This window comes from Macaca mulatta, chromosome 13, assembly GCF_049350105.2.
Source record: "Macaca mulatta isolate MMU2019108-1 chromosome 13, T2T-MMU8v2.0, whole genome shotgun sequence".
Lineage (NCBI taxonomy): Eukaryota > Metazoa > Chordata > Mammalia > Primates > Cercopithecidae > Macaca > Macaca mulatta.
Genome location: NC_133418.1, coordinates 98,371,995 through 98,388,075, shown reverse-complemented (window position 1 = coordinate 98,388,075; position 16,081 = coordinate 98,371,995). Strand labels below are relative to the sequence as shown.

Genomic DNA, 16,081 nt, shown 5'->3' with positions numbered 1-16,081 from the left:
GGAGGGGATTTCTGTAATGTTTTACTGCACATTGGGAAGGCAGGTGTGATTTCTGGGTAAAATGACAGAGTGAATGATCCTTGCATCAAACCTCACTCTGTCCTGACACCTGCTAAAATGAAAGTAAAGGGGTTTCTTAGAGGCATGACCCACAAAACATAGAGACTGACAACAGCAGGTTCACAGTGACACACACGGGAAACAGACAAGCAAGTGGGAAGTGACCCAGCAGACGCAAGGAAGGAGAACCCTAAGCCCACAGTGGAGAAGGCAACACCACCCTGATCTACATCCCGGAATCCCCTACAGGCTCTGCGCCTGGGAGCTCCTGGTAGCGCTGGAAATAGAGGCCGGCTGAAAGGAAGGTCCATTGCAAGTGTTTAAAAGCAGTTGGAGTTCTAGACACCCCCAGCCCCGCCCCGCCCCCCCCGCTGCTCAGCACTACGGGGCGGGGCGACTGCCCATCCCCAGCCCCTGCCAAAGACGGGAGGTTGTTCTCTGGGGAGAGTATAGCAGAGGCTTTCTCCACGGGGGGCATCAGACATGGTTGAGAACTGGGGAGTGAATAAACATACAGGTGCTGAACTCTGAGACCTCACCAGCCCTCTTTCCTAACACGGCTCTATGATGCTAGCAGGCAGAATTTTACTTCCCGCTTTTCTAGGGAATCCTCAAAATGACCCCTCCGATCACCCTTCAGTGAAGCTCCCAGTCGGTAAATCCCACCTAGGGACTTCAGCTTTAAAACAGCTTTTCAGCAACCACCCTTCACTCATCATCACGGACCCTTGATGACCAGATATCTGAGGAAGGCCTCTGACGCGCAAGCCGAGGACCCAGACAAGCAAGTGGGAAAAGCACCTTGAAGGAAAAAGAAGAGGACGCTACAAAGAAGAGAAAGATCAGAGAACAAAAAGGAGCTCTTGGAACTAAATGCATGATGGCAGAAGTGAAAAACCCAATTAGAGTTGAAGACAAAGTGGAGGAAATCTCCCAGAAAGAAGAGCAAAAAGGCAAAGATGAAAAGCAGGAGAGAAAAGAGAGAGAATAAATGATTAATCTAGGATATACAGCATCAGGGTATTAGAGTTCCAGAAAGAAAGGACAAAGAGAACAGAAGGGAGAAAGTTATCAATGAAATAATTAAAGGAAAGGTCCTAGAGCTGAGAGACATGAGTTTCCAGACTGAGTGGGTCCTCCGCACGCCTCACATACAAGGGGAAGGACTCGTGCCAACAATTATTGTTGGGAATATCAGAGTACTCAAATAAAAGAGAAGAGTCTACAAGTTTCCAGGAAAAAAAGAAAAACACACACACACACACACACACACAGATCATGAGAAAAGATTAGGAAGCACAAAGGCTTTGGACCTCTCAATGACAACAGTGAAAGCTAAAATACAATTAAGTGATGCTTTCCAAATTCTAAAGAAAAATGATATCCAACCTACAATTCCATCTAAACTCTCAGTCAAAGGACAGATTCAGTGGCATGCACCTGTTATCCCAGCACTTTGGGAGGCTGAGGCGGAAGAATCACTTGAACCTAGGAGTTTAAGACCAGCCTAGGCAACATAGTGGACTCTACAAAAAAATAAATAAATAGGTAAATTCTCAGTCAAGTGTGAGAGGAGAAAAAGACATTTTCAGATATGAAAGTTGTAAAAACATTTGCCTCCATGCACCCTTTATTAGAATGCTACCAGAGGATGTGCTCCACCAAAAGTAGGGGAGTAAATTGAGAGACATGAAAACAGAAAATGCAAGACCCAAGAGAGTGGTGAGAAGAATCTGAGATGGTTATGAAAGGCGATCCCAAGGTGGTAACATATACCAGGCTCAGAGAGCAACCCAGTCCTGGTTAGAGATGTTAGAAGGCTCCAAGAGAAATTTTGCTAGGAAAATGAAATGTACAGGAAACTTCTCACTTCTAAATGCCTTTGGAGAAGACTTAGAAGATTGGCAGAGGTTTGGTGTCAATTCAATGAAAAGTACATAGACAACTAAGCAAAAATAATGATGAAATCCAGGAAAAATAAACAAAACTACACAGAAAGGGAAAGTAACTACAGCTTATTTCATGACTCAGCTCTGAACAGTGTATGCAGTCATAATAATACAAAACATTGAGGCAGGACGCAGTGGCTCATGCCTGTAATCGCAGCACTTTGGGAGGCCGAGGCAGGTGGATTACCTGAGGTCAGGAGTTCGAGACCAGCCTGGCCAACATGGTGAAACCCTGTCTCTGCTAAAAATGCAAAAATTAGCTGGGCATGGTGGTGGGCGCCTGTAATCCCACCTACTCGGGAGGCTGAGGTAGGAGAATTGCTTGAACCCGGTAGACAAAGGTTGCAGTGAGCCGAGATGGCGTTGCTGTGCTCCAGCCTGGGCGAAAGAGCAAGACTCCGTGTCAAAAAAATAAATAATAATAATAATAATGATACAAAACATTGAATATTGATCTCCCCCAAACTGTCATATAACTATTTTGGGAGGGGAGGGGAACAAGGAGTGAGGAATAGGATGGATGTCAGGAAGGGGAAGAGCTTTAGCTCTTCTTAGGGGAAGTCAAAGGCTGAACTATCAAGAAGGGGTAATACGAGGTGCTCTTTAAAGATACGGAGGCAAATAAAGAAAGAATCAGCCAAGAGCTGAAAATGGTTGCCTTAGAGAAGGGGAAATGTGGCAACCCTCATAGGGCAACTTAACTCCTGGCACACATAAATAATTTTGATTTAAAAACTTGAAGAAAAAAAAAAAAGGCCAGGCGCGGTGGCTCACACCCATAATCCCAGCACTTTGGGAGGCCGAGGTGGGCAGATCACTTGAGGTCAGGAGTTCAAGACCAGCCTGGCCAACATGGAGAAACCCCATCTCTACAAAAAATACAAAAATTAGCCAGGCTTGATGACGTGTGCCTGTAATCCCGGCTACTCAAGAGGCTGAGGCAGGAGAATTGCTTGAACCTGGGAGGCAGAGGTTGCAATGAGCCAAGATGGTATTTCTGCACTCCAACCTGGGCAACAGAGCGAGACTCCATCTCAAATAAATAAATAAATAAATAGACAAATAATAAAAACTAAAAAAAATTTTTTTTTAATTAGAATAAAAATTAAGGCTAGGTATGGTGACTCATGCCTCTAATCCCAGCACTTTGGGAGGCTGAGACAGGAGGATTGCTTAAACCCAGCATTCAAGACCAGCCAGACAAGACCCCATTTCTATGAAAAACACAAATATTAGCTGGGTGTGGTGGTACATCCCTGTGGTTCCAGCTACTTGGGAGGCTGAGGTGGGAGGATCACTTTAGCCCAGGAGATTGAGGCTGCAGGGAGCCGTGTTCACACCACTGCATGCCAGCCTGGGCAACAGAGTGAGACCCTGTCTCAAAATAAATAAATAAATAAATAGTAAAATAAAATAAATATTAAAATTTTAAAAATACACTACCATCCCCACCCCACCTACTTTTAGGATTTCTTGAAAGGCTGAGTAAATTTCAGGACTTTTTATTGTTTTCAGCCTTGGGAGTGAGTTCTTTGCAAGCTATTCTAAGCAGATAGGCACTAGCCTCTAAACAGGGCTCAGAAAGGCTCGGAAAACTTTAGAAGATAGATAGAAACTGAGATGGAGCTGAAACCTTAGGGGCCATCCTGGCCATACCTCCCTACAACTCAGGCAGGTTTCCAAACCTCTCTGCGCTGTGACAGATGGGATAAAGTGTAGTAGGGGCGGGTCTATGCGAAGACCATCTGCCTGCAGGAATCCCGGAGCGGGAGGAGGGAAGAGGCCAGGGGGGTGAGGTAGCTCTGCCAGTGTGCAGACCTCCACCCTACCTGCTCCAAGGCCCTGCGATCTTCCTTCAGACCCTGTTTCCAGCCATCCCCAGTGGATGCAAATATAGCTCTGGGCTTGGAAACCCAAGTCACACCATGCCATACTCATCTGTGTTTACAGAAAGCAAGATAATTATTTAGAAGAACAGAAACATTGAGCGAATACACTTTTAAATACACCAAATACATCAGACAAAAAGAAAGCAGACACTGCTGAGTGGAAAGGGGGCATGGTGTCCTGTCCCCATGCAGGGTATTCCGGTCAGCAGGCTTTTCCTGCTCCCCAGGACGTTCTCTCGCCTTGTTCTCCGCTGATGGGCAGACCCTTCCCAATATTCCCAAGCCTGCTTTTTCCATGAGTGAACCCAAGTTAAGAAAACAGAGCTTTCTTCCCAGACCACTCAAGCCCCTGAGCCAAGTTATATCAGTACCCAGAGCTCCCTGGGGCCCAGTTCTCAAAGCCTGTTCCAGAGACGTGTTCTGGGCAGTGTGAGTCACGCAGCTCCCGTCCTTGCGGCCACAGAGGACGCAGGCACACCCGGGCCCCCACCTCCTAGCAAGTCTCTCCTTGCTCATTTTGGGAAGCAAGACTACTGCTTTGTCCAGAATCGGAAAGGCACAGAAGGAATTTTAGTCCTCGCTCTAGGTCTCCAAAAGCTGGTCTGAGCACTAGGGACGAGTCAGTGACAAAGTTCTTGACAACCAGTGACAAACGGAGAACAACACGGACAAAAAGGGGTGTGTCTGAAAACACTCGAGGCTTCTTACATTTTTGTTTTAAAATTAATATTTCTTTAAAATAAAATGATGGTCACTGACATTGGATGACATTTTTTTAAACGTCCTTACTTGGCAAAACTGAAAGTTGGCATCTCTGGTCCCTTCTCAAAAAATATATGAATTTTTTTAAATAAAAAGTCTGGGACCAGGCTGGGAGGGCTAGTGGGAGGGTAGGGGGTGAGGCAGGCAGGGATGGTTAATGGGTACAAAAAAAAAATAGAAAGAATGAGTAAGACCTACTATTGGATAGCACAACAAGGTATTATGGTCTATATAGATATATATTTTTAATACAGATATTATAGTCAATAATAACTGTATATTTGGAAATAACTTAGAGGGTAATTGGATTATTTGTAACTCAAAGGATAAATGCTTGAGGGGATGGATGTCCCATTCTCCACGATATGCTTATTTCACATTGCATCACAACATCTCATGTACCCCATAAATATATACACCTATGTACCCCAAAATTTTTTGTAAGTCTGGGACATACTGTGGTAGATGGCACATCACAAAAGAGAGTAAGAGCAAGTCCTAGGGCCAGAACCACAGACTCAGAGTGAGGAGGGCACCAGAGCAGTGGTCCAATCTCTCTTTGAGACTTAAGGATGCTAGAACATCCCTCAGTGACAGAGAGCGCCTTCCCTCTGTGCATAGCGCTGGCAGTTAGGGAGTGTTTCCTTGTATTGTGGAGAAACCTGCACGTGCTTTACCTGTACCTATGCCTGGGACCACCTAGAGTGAGACCTTTCCTTTTCCAAGGACAGCCTTTCACCTGCGGAAAACAGCCTCCACTCCCCACTGCTTCCCACTCCGACTTGCACAGACAGTTTTGTTTGCTGTGCAGAAGCTCTTTAGTTTAATTAGATCCCATTTGTCAATTTTTGCTTTTGTTGCAATTGCTTTTGGCAATTTCATCATGAAATCTCCGCCCATGCCTGTACCCTGAACGGCATTGCCTAAATTTTCTTCTAGAGTTTTTATGGTTTGGAGTTTTACATTTAAATCTTTAATCCACCTTGAGTTAATTTTTGTATAAGGTATAAGGAAGGGATCTGGTTTCAATTTTCTGCATATGGCTAGCCAGTTCTCCCAGCATCATTTATTGAATAGGGAATTCTTTCCTCATTGCTTGTTTTTGTCGTGTGTCAAAGATCAGATGGTTGTAGGTGTGTGGCCTTATTTCTGGGTTCTTTATTCAGTTCCATTGCTCTACATGTCTGTTTTTGTACCAGTACCATGCTGTTTTGGTTACTGTAGCCTTGTAGTATAGTTAGCTGAAGTCTATTTGCCCCTTTGCTTCTCCTAACCCCAATCATTCCTCTTGTGACGTGACTTGCCCAAGATCATGTGGCTAGCAAGTGAATCCAAACCTAGTTCTTTCAGGCCTGGCCCAGTGCCCTATCCCTAGTTCTCTAGGTGGGGCAGTGGCTCAGGATTTTCCCTTCATAAGATGGTTCTGGCTGTTGGAGACCAGTTGGAAAGGTAAGAAAGAAACCCAAGTAGAAAAAAAAAAAAAGCAACATACAAAAAAAATCAATGGGATCCCAATCAACATGTATATATCTGCACAGATAAAAGTCTGGAAGGAAATAAGCCGTAATGATCATGGCAGTCATCCCTTGAGCTAGACTAATATACCATTTTTATCTTATTTTTGTTTTTCTGTGTTCTCTAGTTTTTCTACAATGAGCTGGCTCTTATTTGTATAATAGAATAAAATCATGACCATTTAAGATTAAATCAGAAAAGTAAAATTAAAGTCATGTGGCCAAGACCCTGCTTCCCAGCTGTTCTCCAGTGAGCAAGCTCGGGGGGAAAGGGGAGTCTGAGAGTCTAGAAAAGGTGGAGCATCCCAGCCCCGGCCTGTGCACCTAGATTATCTGCTGGGAAGAGCAGGCCTTGCCCCACCTGCCCTACCCCAGGTCTTCTCAAGCCTTGCTGCACCCCACCAGTAACCCCAATAGGCTCCTCACCCATGACATGGAAGAGAGGAACAGGGGAAGCATAAAAGAGGGTGCAGAAGACAATGGCTCACCTCCACTGTGTCCCTTACCCAGCACAAGGTATTCATATTGGTTTATAGATGGGGGGATGTAACATGCACGGAGTGTGATAGCGCCAGGCCCAGACTCAGTCCCCCTGATCTTAGTCCTTTGGGGCTCCAAACAGAGACTCCAGGCCCTGCTGAGACAAGGCTATTACTGGAGAAGAATGTGTTGGGGCCATGGGTCACCAACACCCTCTATGCCACCCCTCCAGTTCGGCTCCCCTTGGGCCCTCTGTGGCACCTGGAAGACCCAGGCACATGGTCACTGCTCAGCCAAGCCCTGATTAGAATAGGGGGCCCTGCCTGGGTCAGAGTTCAGACTGACTCCCCTAAAGCAAGGACTAGTCCAGACTCTTCCATCATGTAGCCCCTGGAAAGTTGTTTCCCTCCTGGGACCTCAGTTTCCTCACGAATAAAATCAGGGCGAGGAGCATTTGACAGTGAGTAGACTGGGTGGTCTCCAAGTTTCTTTCCAGTCTTAACATTCAGAGAGTCTGGGACTGACCGGTGACCCTGCTTCCACCCAGGGGAGGACAGAAGCTTCTCATCCACCCTGCCTCTCTGGCTGGCCCTAGCCCCGGGTCCCTCAGCGGATGGCCTGGGTTTGAGAGAAGTCCCAGGCACATGTGTACATGTGGTGGAGTCCATGCACTTGTACACGTGGGGTGTGACTGTGTGCAGGTGAGGCCAGGAAGTGGGGGTGCCAGGAAGACTGCCTCCCCATTTTGTTTTTGTCACAGCCACAGTCTCCGATTTACTCACCTTTCTGAGGATTCTATTTCTTTCCCCTCCAGAATCCCAGCTTCTCCCAGCTCTGCCCACCCACCTACCCACCCCTCACCTTTTCTCATTATTTTGTCTTCTCCACTCCTGCCTCTATTTCAAGACCCATCTTTGTGCATTTTCCTCTGTCTCTGTCTGCCCTACAGATAGGCCTGTCACTTAGGAGGAGCGGTGCAGCTGTGGCTTGAATGACATGTCTGTGCCCCCTCCATGTTCCTCCCTCAGGAGCCAGCCTCCTCCTCCCTGGTGTCCCCGGGCCTCTTCCAAGTGGTGGCCACAGCTCTCAGAGCCCAGTTCGCCCCAGACAGAAACGAAGATGGGCTCTCATTGAACAATGACAAACTGAAATCATTATTCTGCCAAGAACCAAATGAAAAATAGGAAAGCCTGACGTAGCCATGATTTGTTAACATGACATTGCCTCTCAATGCGATGCACAAATTTTAATTAAAATCTCAGGAGTGATTTTGGAGTCTTTTATTGTGTGCCTCTGGGCTCTTCCAGGCTGCCCTGGGGGAAGGGCAGGGCCTCTTCATCACAGGGATAAAGGCTCAGATAATTGTCCCTAAAGGATTGGGAGGTTGGGGGAGCAGGGGCAGCTCAGGCTGGCACTGCCTGTGAAGTCAGGAGTCTTAGAGTGCACATGGTCATTCCCAGCCTCCCCCTACTGCTCTACCCATTTTACAGGTGAGGAAACCAAGACCAGGGAAGGTTTGCCAAGGATCCACCCATAGCAAGGGTGTGTGTTTGGGCGGGGTGGGAGCGTGTTCTGGGTACTTGGAAGGTGAGATTCAGCCCGGGGAAAAGTTGTGGAAGCTGAGGGGAATGAGCATTCAACCAGCCCTCTGTGTAACAGGAACCTCCAGTCCGGGAGCACTGGCTAAATTGAGGGTGAGATGAGGAGAGAGAGGATTGCAAGAGCAGAAATGCAAACGCTCTTCTTTCCTGCAGCCACTCCTGGAGCTGGAAGAAGGCAGTTTGGGAGGACAGTCTCTGGGCCCCAAGCCCTGCTCCTTCTGGTTTCTCAGAGAAGAACCTCAGAAAATTATCAGTTCCTCCAGAAAAGCCCAAGTCCACTAAGGCAGCCTGAGGAGAAGAGAAGGGCTGAGGGACTGGGCCGATGGCTGGGGTTTCTCCCTGGCTTCCTCAAGGACTGACGGTCCTGCAGGGGATCCTGGCCTAGGACCACTTGCCCTAGTTTGGGGCACAACAGACAGCAGAGGAAACTGGCTGGTGTGGGGTCGCTGGGGTGAGGATTAAGTAAGGAATGAGCAGACAGCGTGGGGTGGACTGCAAGCTGAAGCCCACCCAAAGACCCACAGGCTGGCCTCGGAGGCTGATCAGCTGGGTCAGTGAGCACCTCCAGCTGGGGCTACCACCTCCCACGGTGAGGCCTGGAGCAGGTCTCATGCCCCCTCTGCCCCTGGCCCCACCTGAGAAGTAGTGACAGTTATCACACGGTCCTGCTCTAGGACCGAGGCGAGGATGGAGGGAGGCCGGATGCATGCAGGAAGTGTCTGGGAGCCATGTCATTGTGCTCCCCTGCCTGGAGGATCAGGAGTCCCTTGGAGTGAGGTGACCATCCCACAGCATGGAGTGCCCACCCCGCCCCACCCATTCCAGCACCCATGAGCCCATCAGCCAGTCCCACTGATGCTGCCCTCGCCCCACCCACCATCCTGGACTCACCCGCAGAGCCGGCAGGGAGCTGACCTGGTCCATGGTGAGCGTCGCCTCCTTGTAGTACTTCCCAGGAGGGCAGAGCTTCAGGAAGGTGTCGTGGATGCTGAGAAGAGAGGCATGAGGGCCGTGTGGCCGGGAGAAGGAGACCAGCAAGCCTATCTTCTGCTGCAAGGGGTGGGGCTGTCTCTTTGAGGAAGGAGACTCGGGGTCGACTGCAGAAAAGGCGGTAATCAATAATAATAAAGCGCAGTAATAAATATGTCTTCTAGAAACATCCCTGGACCCTCCAGTGTGCCAGGCACACCATGCAGGATGCAAAGATGAGCCAGGTGAGAGGAAAGTTAGGAGAATATGCCCTGTAGCCAGCAGCACACTCTACAAGGGTTTGTCGTAGGATGTCGGAACTGAAGGGGCTTACGTCCAGTCCCTCGGTTACAGATGGGGAAGCCAGCAGGACCTTGGGGAAGCCAGGGTCCACACCTCTGGCCATCTGCCAATTTCCATCCTCAACCCGAGAAAAGAGGTCACTTTGTGGGCCTGAGTGAGCCAGGATTAGAACCCAGCTGCCTGCAGCCAGCTAACCACCAGCCTTGCCAGGCCACTTGACAGCAAACTTGGTCCTAGGAGATCGTGGACTGAGTGGTCTTCCTAATCATCCCTGTCGGCAATGTCTCTGTCTATAGGATCCCATGCCAGTCAAGAGGATTTTGGTTATAAGATACAGGCAGATGGTGAAATGGCCATGTGATCCCTGAGAGTAAGAGGGTGGGAGGGAGCTCTGCCTCAGGCTGAGAGAGGATAAGCCCTCATTCCCTGTCCCTCTTGCCCTGAACCTGGGTCCTTGTCCACCAGCAGGCTCTTAGGCCTACAGGTCCAGCAACCAAGGCAGCCAGTGGAGGTGAGACAGTGGTGCCCTGGGGCCCAGGAGGCCTGGATCCCAGAACCTGAACTGCTGTGGCAGGGCTGTGTGACCTCAGGCAGCTCACTTGACATTTCTGAACTTTAGTTTCATCATCTGGATAAGGGACGAGAATGATACCTCTCTTGGAGGTCTGTGGCGGTGGGGCAGGGGTTCAGTGTGAAGGAGGCTGAAGGGTGTGTGTGTTTGTGTGTAAATGGTAGATGGTGGGTGGTGGGGTCACCACAGGCTGGTTAAAAACACTGTCTCTAGAGCCAGACAGATTTACGTTGAAATCCTGACTTTGCCACTTAATAGTTCTGAGGCGTCGAGTAAGGTTCTGAATCCACCTGAGCCTCAGTCTCCTCCTCTTTGCAGTGGGGGTAATAAATCTTCCCCCCCACACTGCTGAGGATTAAATGAGGGGAGATGTATGAACCGTCAGCGCAGTGTCTGGTAGGTGAGGGTATTTGTGTTACCCGGGGCCTCGGAGGGGATACCCAGCGTGCCCCCTCTCTGTGTTTCTCTCCTATACTCCAGGTGCCCCTGTGACCATGGGCTGTGAACAACCCACACCTAGACTGTTACAGTGGGAGCCCACCACCCTGACCCAGACCTGCTGTCCCCTTTCTTCGTGATCCCCTCCATGCTCCAAAATTACCCCTCCCTCGCTCAATCCTTTCCCGTTCCTCTCCTGTCCGCCATCAAACCTCTGCTCTCCTCGGAGTGCCGAGAGGCCAGCAATCCCAGGAAAGGAATCTGTACGCAGGACTGAGTGACTAACAGTCCCCTATTGACATTCCAGGGCATGGGGTTTGTTGACTCAAATGAGGCTCTGATTGGTGGAATTTAGGGACATGTAACTAAGTGAAGACCGGGTGCAGCGGCTCACGCCAGTAATCCCAGCCCTTCAGGAGGCCGAGGTGGGAGAATCGCTTGAGCCCAAGAGTTTGAGACCACCCTGGGCAATATAGGGAGACCCCATCTATACAAAAAAAAATTGAAAATTAGCCAGGCATACTGGCGCACACCTATTCAGGAGGCTGAAGTGGGAGGATCACTGGATCCCAGGAGGTTTGAGGCTACAGCCGGTTGTGATCCCACTACTGCACTCCAGTCTGGGGTACAGAGCAAGATTCTGTCTCAAAAAACAACAAAAACTAGGTGAAGAATTTGGAGAGTGATTTTATGAGTGGAGACTCAGAAGTAGAGCAGGAGGCAGGAGGCTCTCGCAGGGCTCTGACGATGATGGTAGGTGGAGGCCTCCCACCCTGCCAGCCACACACTGTTTCACGTCTCACTGACTAGAAAAATATCCTTCAGATCCCAGCCCCAGGAGAGTGGAAAGAAACTATGCTGAGATTCTGTGTGCCCACTGCACTCTGTGCCCTGGGAGGCTGATCTCTACTGACAGCGTTCCTACCTCCCTTGCCCTTCGGCTTAAGGGAAGCTCCAGGAGGACTGGAGGTATGAGGGAGGGGTGGGGAATTTATCCTCCTCTCCCCCCAGCCCCACACGACTCTGCAGCGTCTGTGTTCCCGCCGTCTTGGGCTAGCAGCCAGCTTCCGCAGCTCCAGCTCTCAGCTGGCACCTCAGGCCTGAGGGAGTCAGGGCTGGTCCCTGGGTGGTTCCCTGGGCCTCCTTCTGAACAGTTCCTTCACTGCAAAGCTCCTTCACAGACCCCGCTGAATGTGCCACCTGTTTCCTGCCGGGATGCTCACAGATCTATCTGGATCCTATTTCTCTACCTCTAGCTATGAGACCCGAGGCAAACCGCCAGATCTCTCCAAGCACGCAGGCCCAGGTTCATATCTTGACTCTGTCCGATGGGGAGCCAACCTCCTTCCAGTGGCATTGTGCAGACCTGGGCTAGGGCGTGATGGATGGGAGCTGGAGTGGCGTGTGGTGTTCATGGAGAGCACCATGACTGCTGCCTTGACCACGTAAGGGGCCTGAGCTGTCACTAGGGTCTAGGGACTGCACACGTTTGGGAGGGAGCAGAAAGCAGGGTGTGGAATGGGTTGGGGGAGAGATTCTCCAGGAAGGTACTGGGGTGGGCGCTGGGCACCACAGGTCAACCAGGAGGAAGAAAAGCCCTCACTGCTGAACTGTCCAGTGGCCTACAAGGGGCGAGGGTCAGGCCAGGTGCAGTGGCTCATGCCTGTAATCCCAGCATTTTGGGAGGCTGAGGCAGGCGGATCACTTGAGGTCAGGAGTTCAAGAGCAGCCTGGCCAACATGGTGAAACCCCATCTACCAAAAATATAAAAAATTAGCTGGCCATGGTGGCATGCACCTGTAATCCTAGCTACTCTGGAGACTGAGGCAAGAGAATCACTTGAATTCGGGAGGTGGAGGTTCCAGTGAGCTGAGATTGCATCTGTGCACTGCATCCTGGGCGACAATGTAAGACTCCATCTCAAAAAAAAAAAAAAAAAAGAAAATAAAAAAGGGTCAAGGGCAGTGGGAGTGGCAGGCCCCAGTCAAAAGGAGCATTTTGTCACTGTCATTGTTAGAATTGCCGGCTTGAGGTCATAGAGAGCAGACCAACTTTCAATAAGACCAATTTTCAACAAAAAATAATGTTTTGTTATTTTTTTAAATCCCTAAGGCAATGCGCAAGTGCACTTGGGCTCCTGCCCCCACCATGGGCACCACTGGGAGTGCCCGCTCTGGGCAGCCAGCTCTCACGGACATTCTTCATGTTTCATGCCAATCTTGCAAGGAAGGGCCTATTGTTTCTTTTACAGATGAGGAAGCTCAAAGTCAAGTAGGTAAAATCATCTGCCTAAGGTCACACAGTGGTACATGTTAAAGCCAGAGATACAAACACCAAAGCTCTTTCCCCAGGAGGCACCAGGGGCTGCTGAGGGACAGAGAAGAAACTCCCCGGCCCTCGCCACCCTCCTGTCATGACAAAGCCTCTGTGCTGGGTGCACTCACACACATCATCTCACCGAATTTTCCCAACAACTCCCTGCGGGAGAAGTGGAGTGGCCATCATTCCTGTAGATGGGTAAACTGAGGCTCAGAGAGTTTAAGGGTTGTACCTAAGGTTATACAGCTGGGAAGAGATAGAGTGGAGGACTGAACCCTAAACCAAGTTCTTCGGGCTGTGCTGCCCACCCTTCTTCCAGGTGAGAGACTCGAGTCGCCCTCCTGGAGAGTCCTCTGGGGGAGGGTGCTGGTGGGGCGCCTGCCTGGAGTTGGTGCCTTCCCAGGCTGCAGAGTGGGCGGGCTGCCCACAGATGAATTGTGGCTGCATCTCGGCTGCCACAAAATGTTCTCCTCCTCCAAATATGGATCAGCTGGCTCTAAATGGAACCCTGAATTAATCACTAATGGACTCAAAAGTCAAAGCCATTTGAAAAACTCACACATTGAGCCTGCCAGCAATCCAGCAGCCCGGGCCATGGCTCCCTTCCACATAGCCCGGAGAGGCAGGAGGGGCTGTCTGCAGGCTCAGGGGCCGGCCCTAAGACGGGGTGGAGGTCACTCCGCTGCTGACTCTCCGTGGGACCTTGGACTCGCCAAGTCCCCTCTCGGGCCTCAGTTTCCCGTCTGTGAAATGAGAGTCACAGCATCCCCCGGCTCCCTCCAATTTAGGCACGCTATGACTCTAGGTTTTCGTGCCTCTCTCTGGCATCCCGTTTACCCCCTTGCCTCTGAGACCCTCTAGCTTAGTAGTTCTCAACGGGGTCCCACGTAAGAATCAGGTAGGGAGTTTGTAAAAGGATCTGCCCTCCCCACTCCTTGAGGTTCTTATTCAAGGCCAGGATACAGCCCTAGGCACCTACAGGTTCTACAAGCTTCTCAGTATTTCTACTATCCCAGCAAGATCAAAAACATGACAAGCCCGAATTTCCACTCCTCAAGCCCCAGCCTGGACTTGGCTTTCTGGCTTCACCCCCACCCCATGGGGTTAATAGTCCTTTGCTCTATGGTACTGCCTGCAGATAGTAGATATTTTACAAATGGTCCTTCTTTAGCCTGAAAATGTGGCTTTTAGTTCCCTGATCTACTACTTGCAATCTGTGTGGGCTTGAGGAAATTACTTCATTTCTTTGAGCTGATTTCCTCATTTGCAAAAAGTAGGGATAATAATACCATGATAACAGCAGCAGCCACATAATCGGTGCTTACCCATGTGCCAGGTATTGCTCTCACAATGACAGATTTGATCTTCTAGTTGTCCTAATAACAACCTTGTGAGATTAGGTTCTGTTTCCCTCAACTATTTTATAAGGATGGAAACTGACGCTCAGTGAGGGTAAGAAACTTTCCCATGTTTGCGCAGCTACTAAGTGGAAGAGCTGAGCCTCAAACCCAGGTCTTTGGCTTCCAGGAAATAAACCTGTAACCACTCCACCTGCTGGCCTTGAGGTGCCTGTTAATGGCCAGGACAGGGCCATGGAGTCTACAAAGTGTTGGAGCCTCCAGCGGTGCTAGGAAGAAAGAGAGGCCCTGTGGCTGGGTCAGCCTGGCCAGAGGTTGGGAGCAAAGCTTCAGGCTCCTAAACCAGACCCCGCCCCACCGAAGAGAGTGTCAGGAACCATCCCAGGCGACACAGAGTAGTTCAAAGAGCTCAGGCTGAGCCAGGCTGACCTGCGCCTGAGACATAGAGGTCTGGGCTGGAGTCAGGCTGTGCCTTGCCCAGGAAGCCACATGGGCCCTCTTTGGGTCTGCAGGGTCTGCAGTCACTGCCAGAAGGGCCTGGGCCCAGAATAGGCATCTCAGGAAAAGGCTTCTTCTGGGACAACCAATTTAACCAGAATCAGAGAGCGCTGCCCCGATGCTAAGGTGGAAAGGGACCTTGCTTTTGCTGAGATCAAAAACATGTGAAGGGAAAGTCTCATAGGCTGGAAACTTAGGGTGAACAGACCTCTTCTTGGAGGGCCAAACCAAAGCAGCCCTGGATCGGGAAGGGGCTGGCTCCAAGACAAGTCTAGCACATGAGGTCTCCCCCCACCAACCCCCGGGAGGTGCCATCTGCAGATCTGGTGACTAGGCCTTTGTGTCCTTATGCAAGTCACAGATAAGAAGGTGGGAAAGTGTTGGACAAAGCCAGCCTCCCTGCAAAGGTTACTTCTACTTATTGGTCTCTTGAATACTTTTTTAACTGGCTAAGTCCATCCAACTGTACTGCCATGGACCACATTTCTCTATGATATTCATAGGAAAATCACAAGATACTGTCAGAGGCCACAGTGGAAAATCATTCAGAAGTGATCAGGGCTTCATCTGGCTCAACTTGGCCTTGGCAGCCCAGGATGGCCACTTTCTCCCTGAGTATCACTTGCCTTCTGCTCCCTGAGCCAGAGCAGCTGGGCATCCATATCACAGCTGTCCCCTCACTTTACAGACAGCACACCCACACCAACCCTAACGTATTCCACTCCCCAGGGCCCTGCCAAGAAGATAAGCTATTATCCGTCTGTGTGTCTGCTTCCAGGGATATTCTCCTCTGTGTGTGCATGTATGAACAGCCCTTTATTTCACAAGAGCAGTAGCAGCCTATATGTGCTGGTCTTGTTTGCCAAAGTAATACAGTTAAATAGATTAAAAATGCAAATAGTACTGTGAGGCTTACAATCAAAGTTACTAATGCTCCGTATCCCACACCACCTCTCTAACCCTACTCTCCAGAGGCAGCAGTTTCCAAGTGTTTTGCTGTTTCACTTGGTTTTTGCTTAACATTTATATGGTACTTCTAAATGCTGTGCTAATACTGCCTTTTGCTGTTGTTTTCACTATAGATATTATCTTGTGGCCTCTTACTAGAAAAAAAGAGGATTTCTCTATATATACTTCTTTTCGTTTCCCCAACCTCCCAATATAAAATAACTTTCCTGAATGAATATTCAGTATTTATAATAATGTTATATATTATATAGGCATTATTCAAACATTGTTTAAGCTGAGTTCCCTAGTGCAACATGATTACATCTTCTTTCTTGCAAGGCTTTTTGTTTTTCCCAGAGTTAATAATCACTTTTGTTTTTTTGCTTTAGTTTTTGTGTGCCTATCTTTATTTCATCCCCAAA

The 16,081-nt window shown here is 49.4% G+C and overlaps 1 protein-coding gene across 1 annotated transcript in view; it reads right to left on the bottom strand.

Moving 5' to 3' along the window:
• The window catches only part of CIB4 (calcium and integrin binding family member 4), a 59,620-nt gene that overhangs the window by 38,475 nt on the left and 5,064 nt on the right, over positions 1-16,081 (bottom strand). Inside the window, exon 3 of the mRNA XM_015111896.3 lies at positions 9,147-9,243. Within this exon, the coding sequence (XP_014967382.1) occupies positions 9,147-9,243 (97 nt within the window). The remainder of the gene's footprint in view (positions 1-9,146; positions 9,244-16,081) is intronic.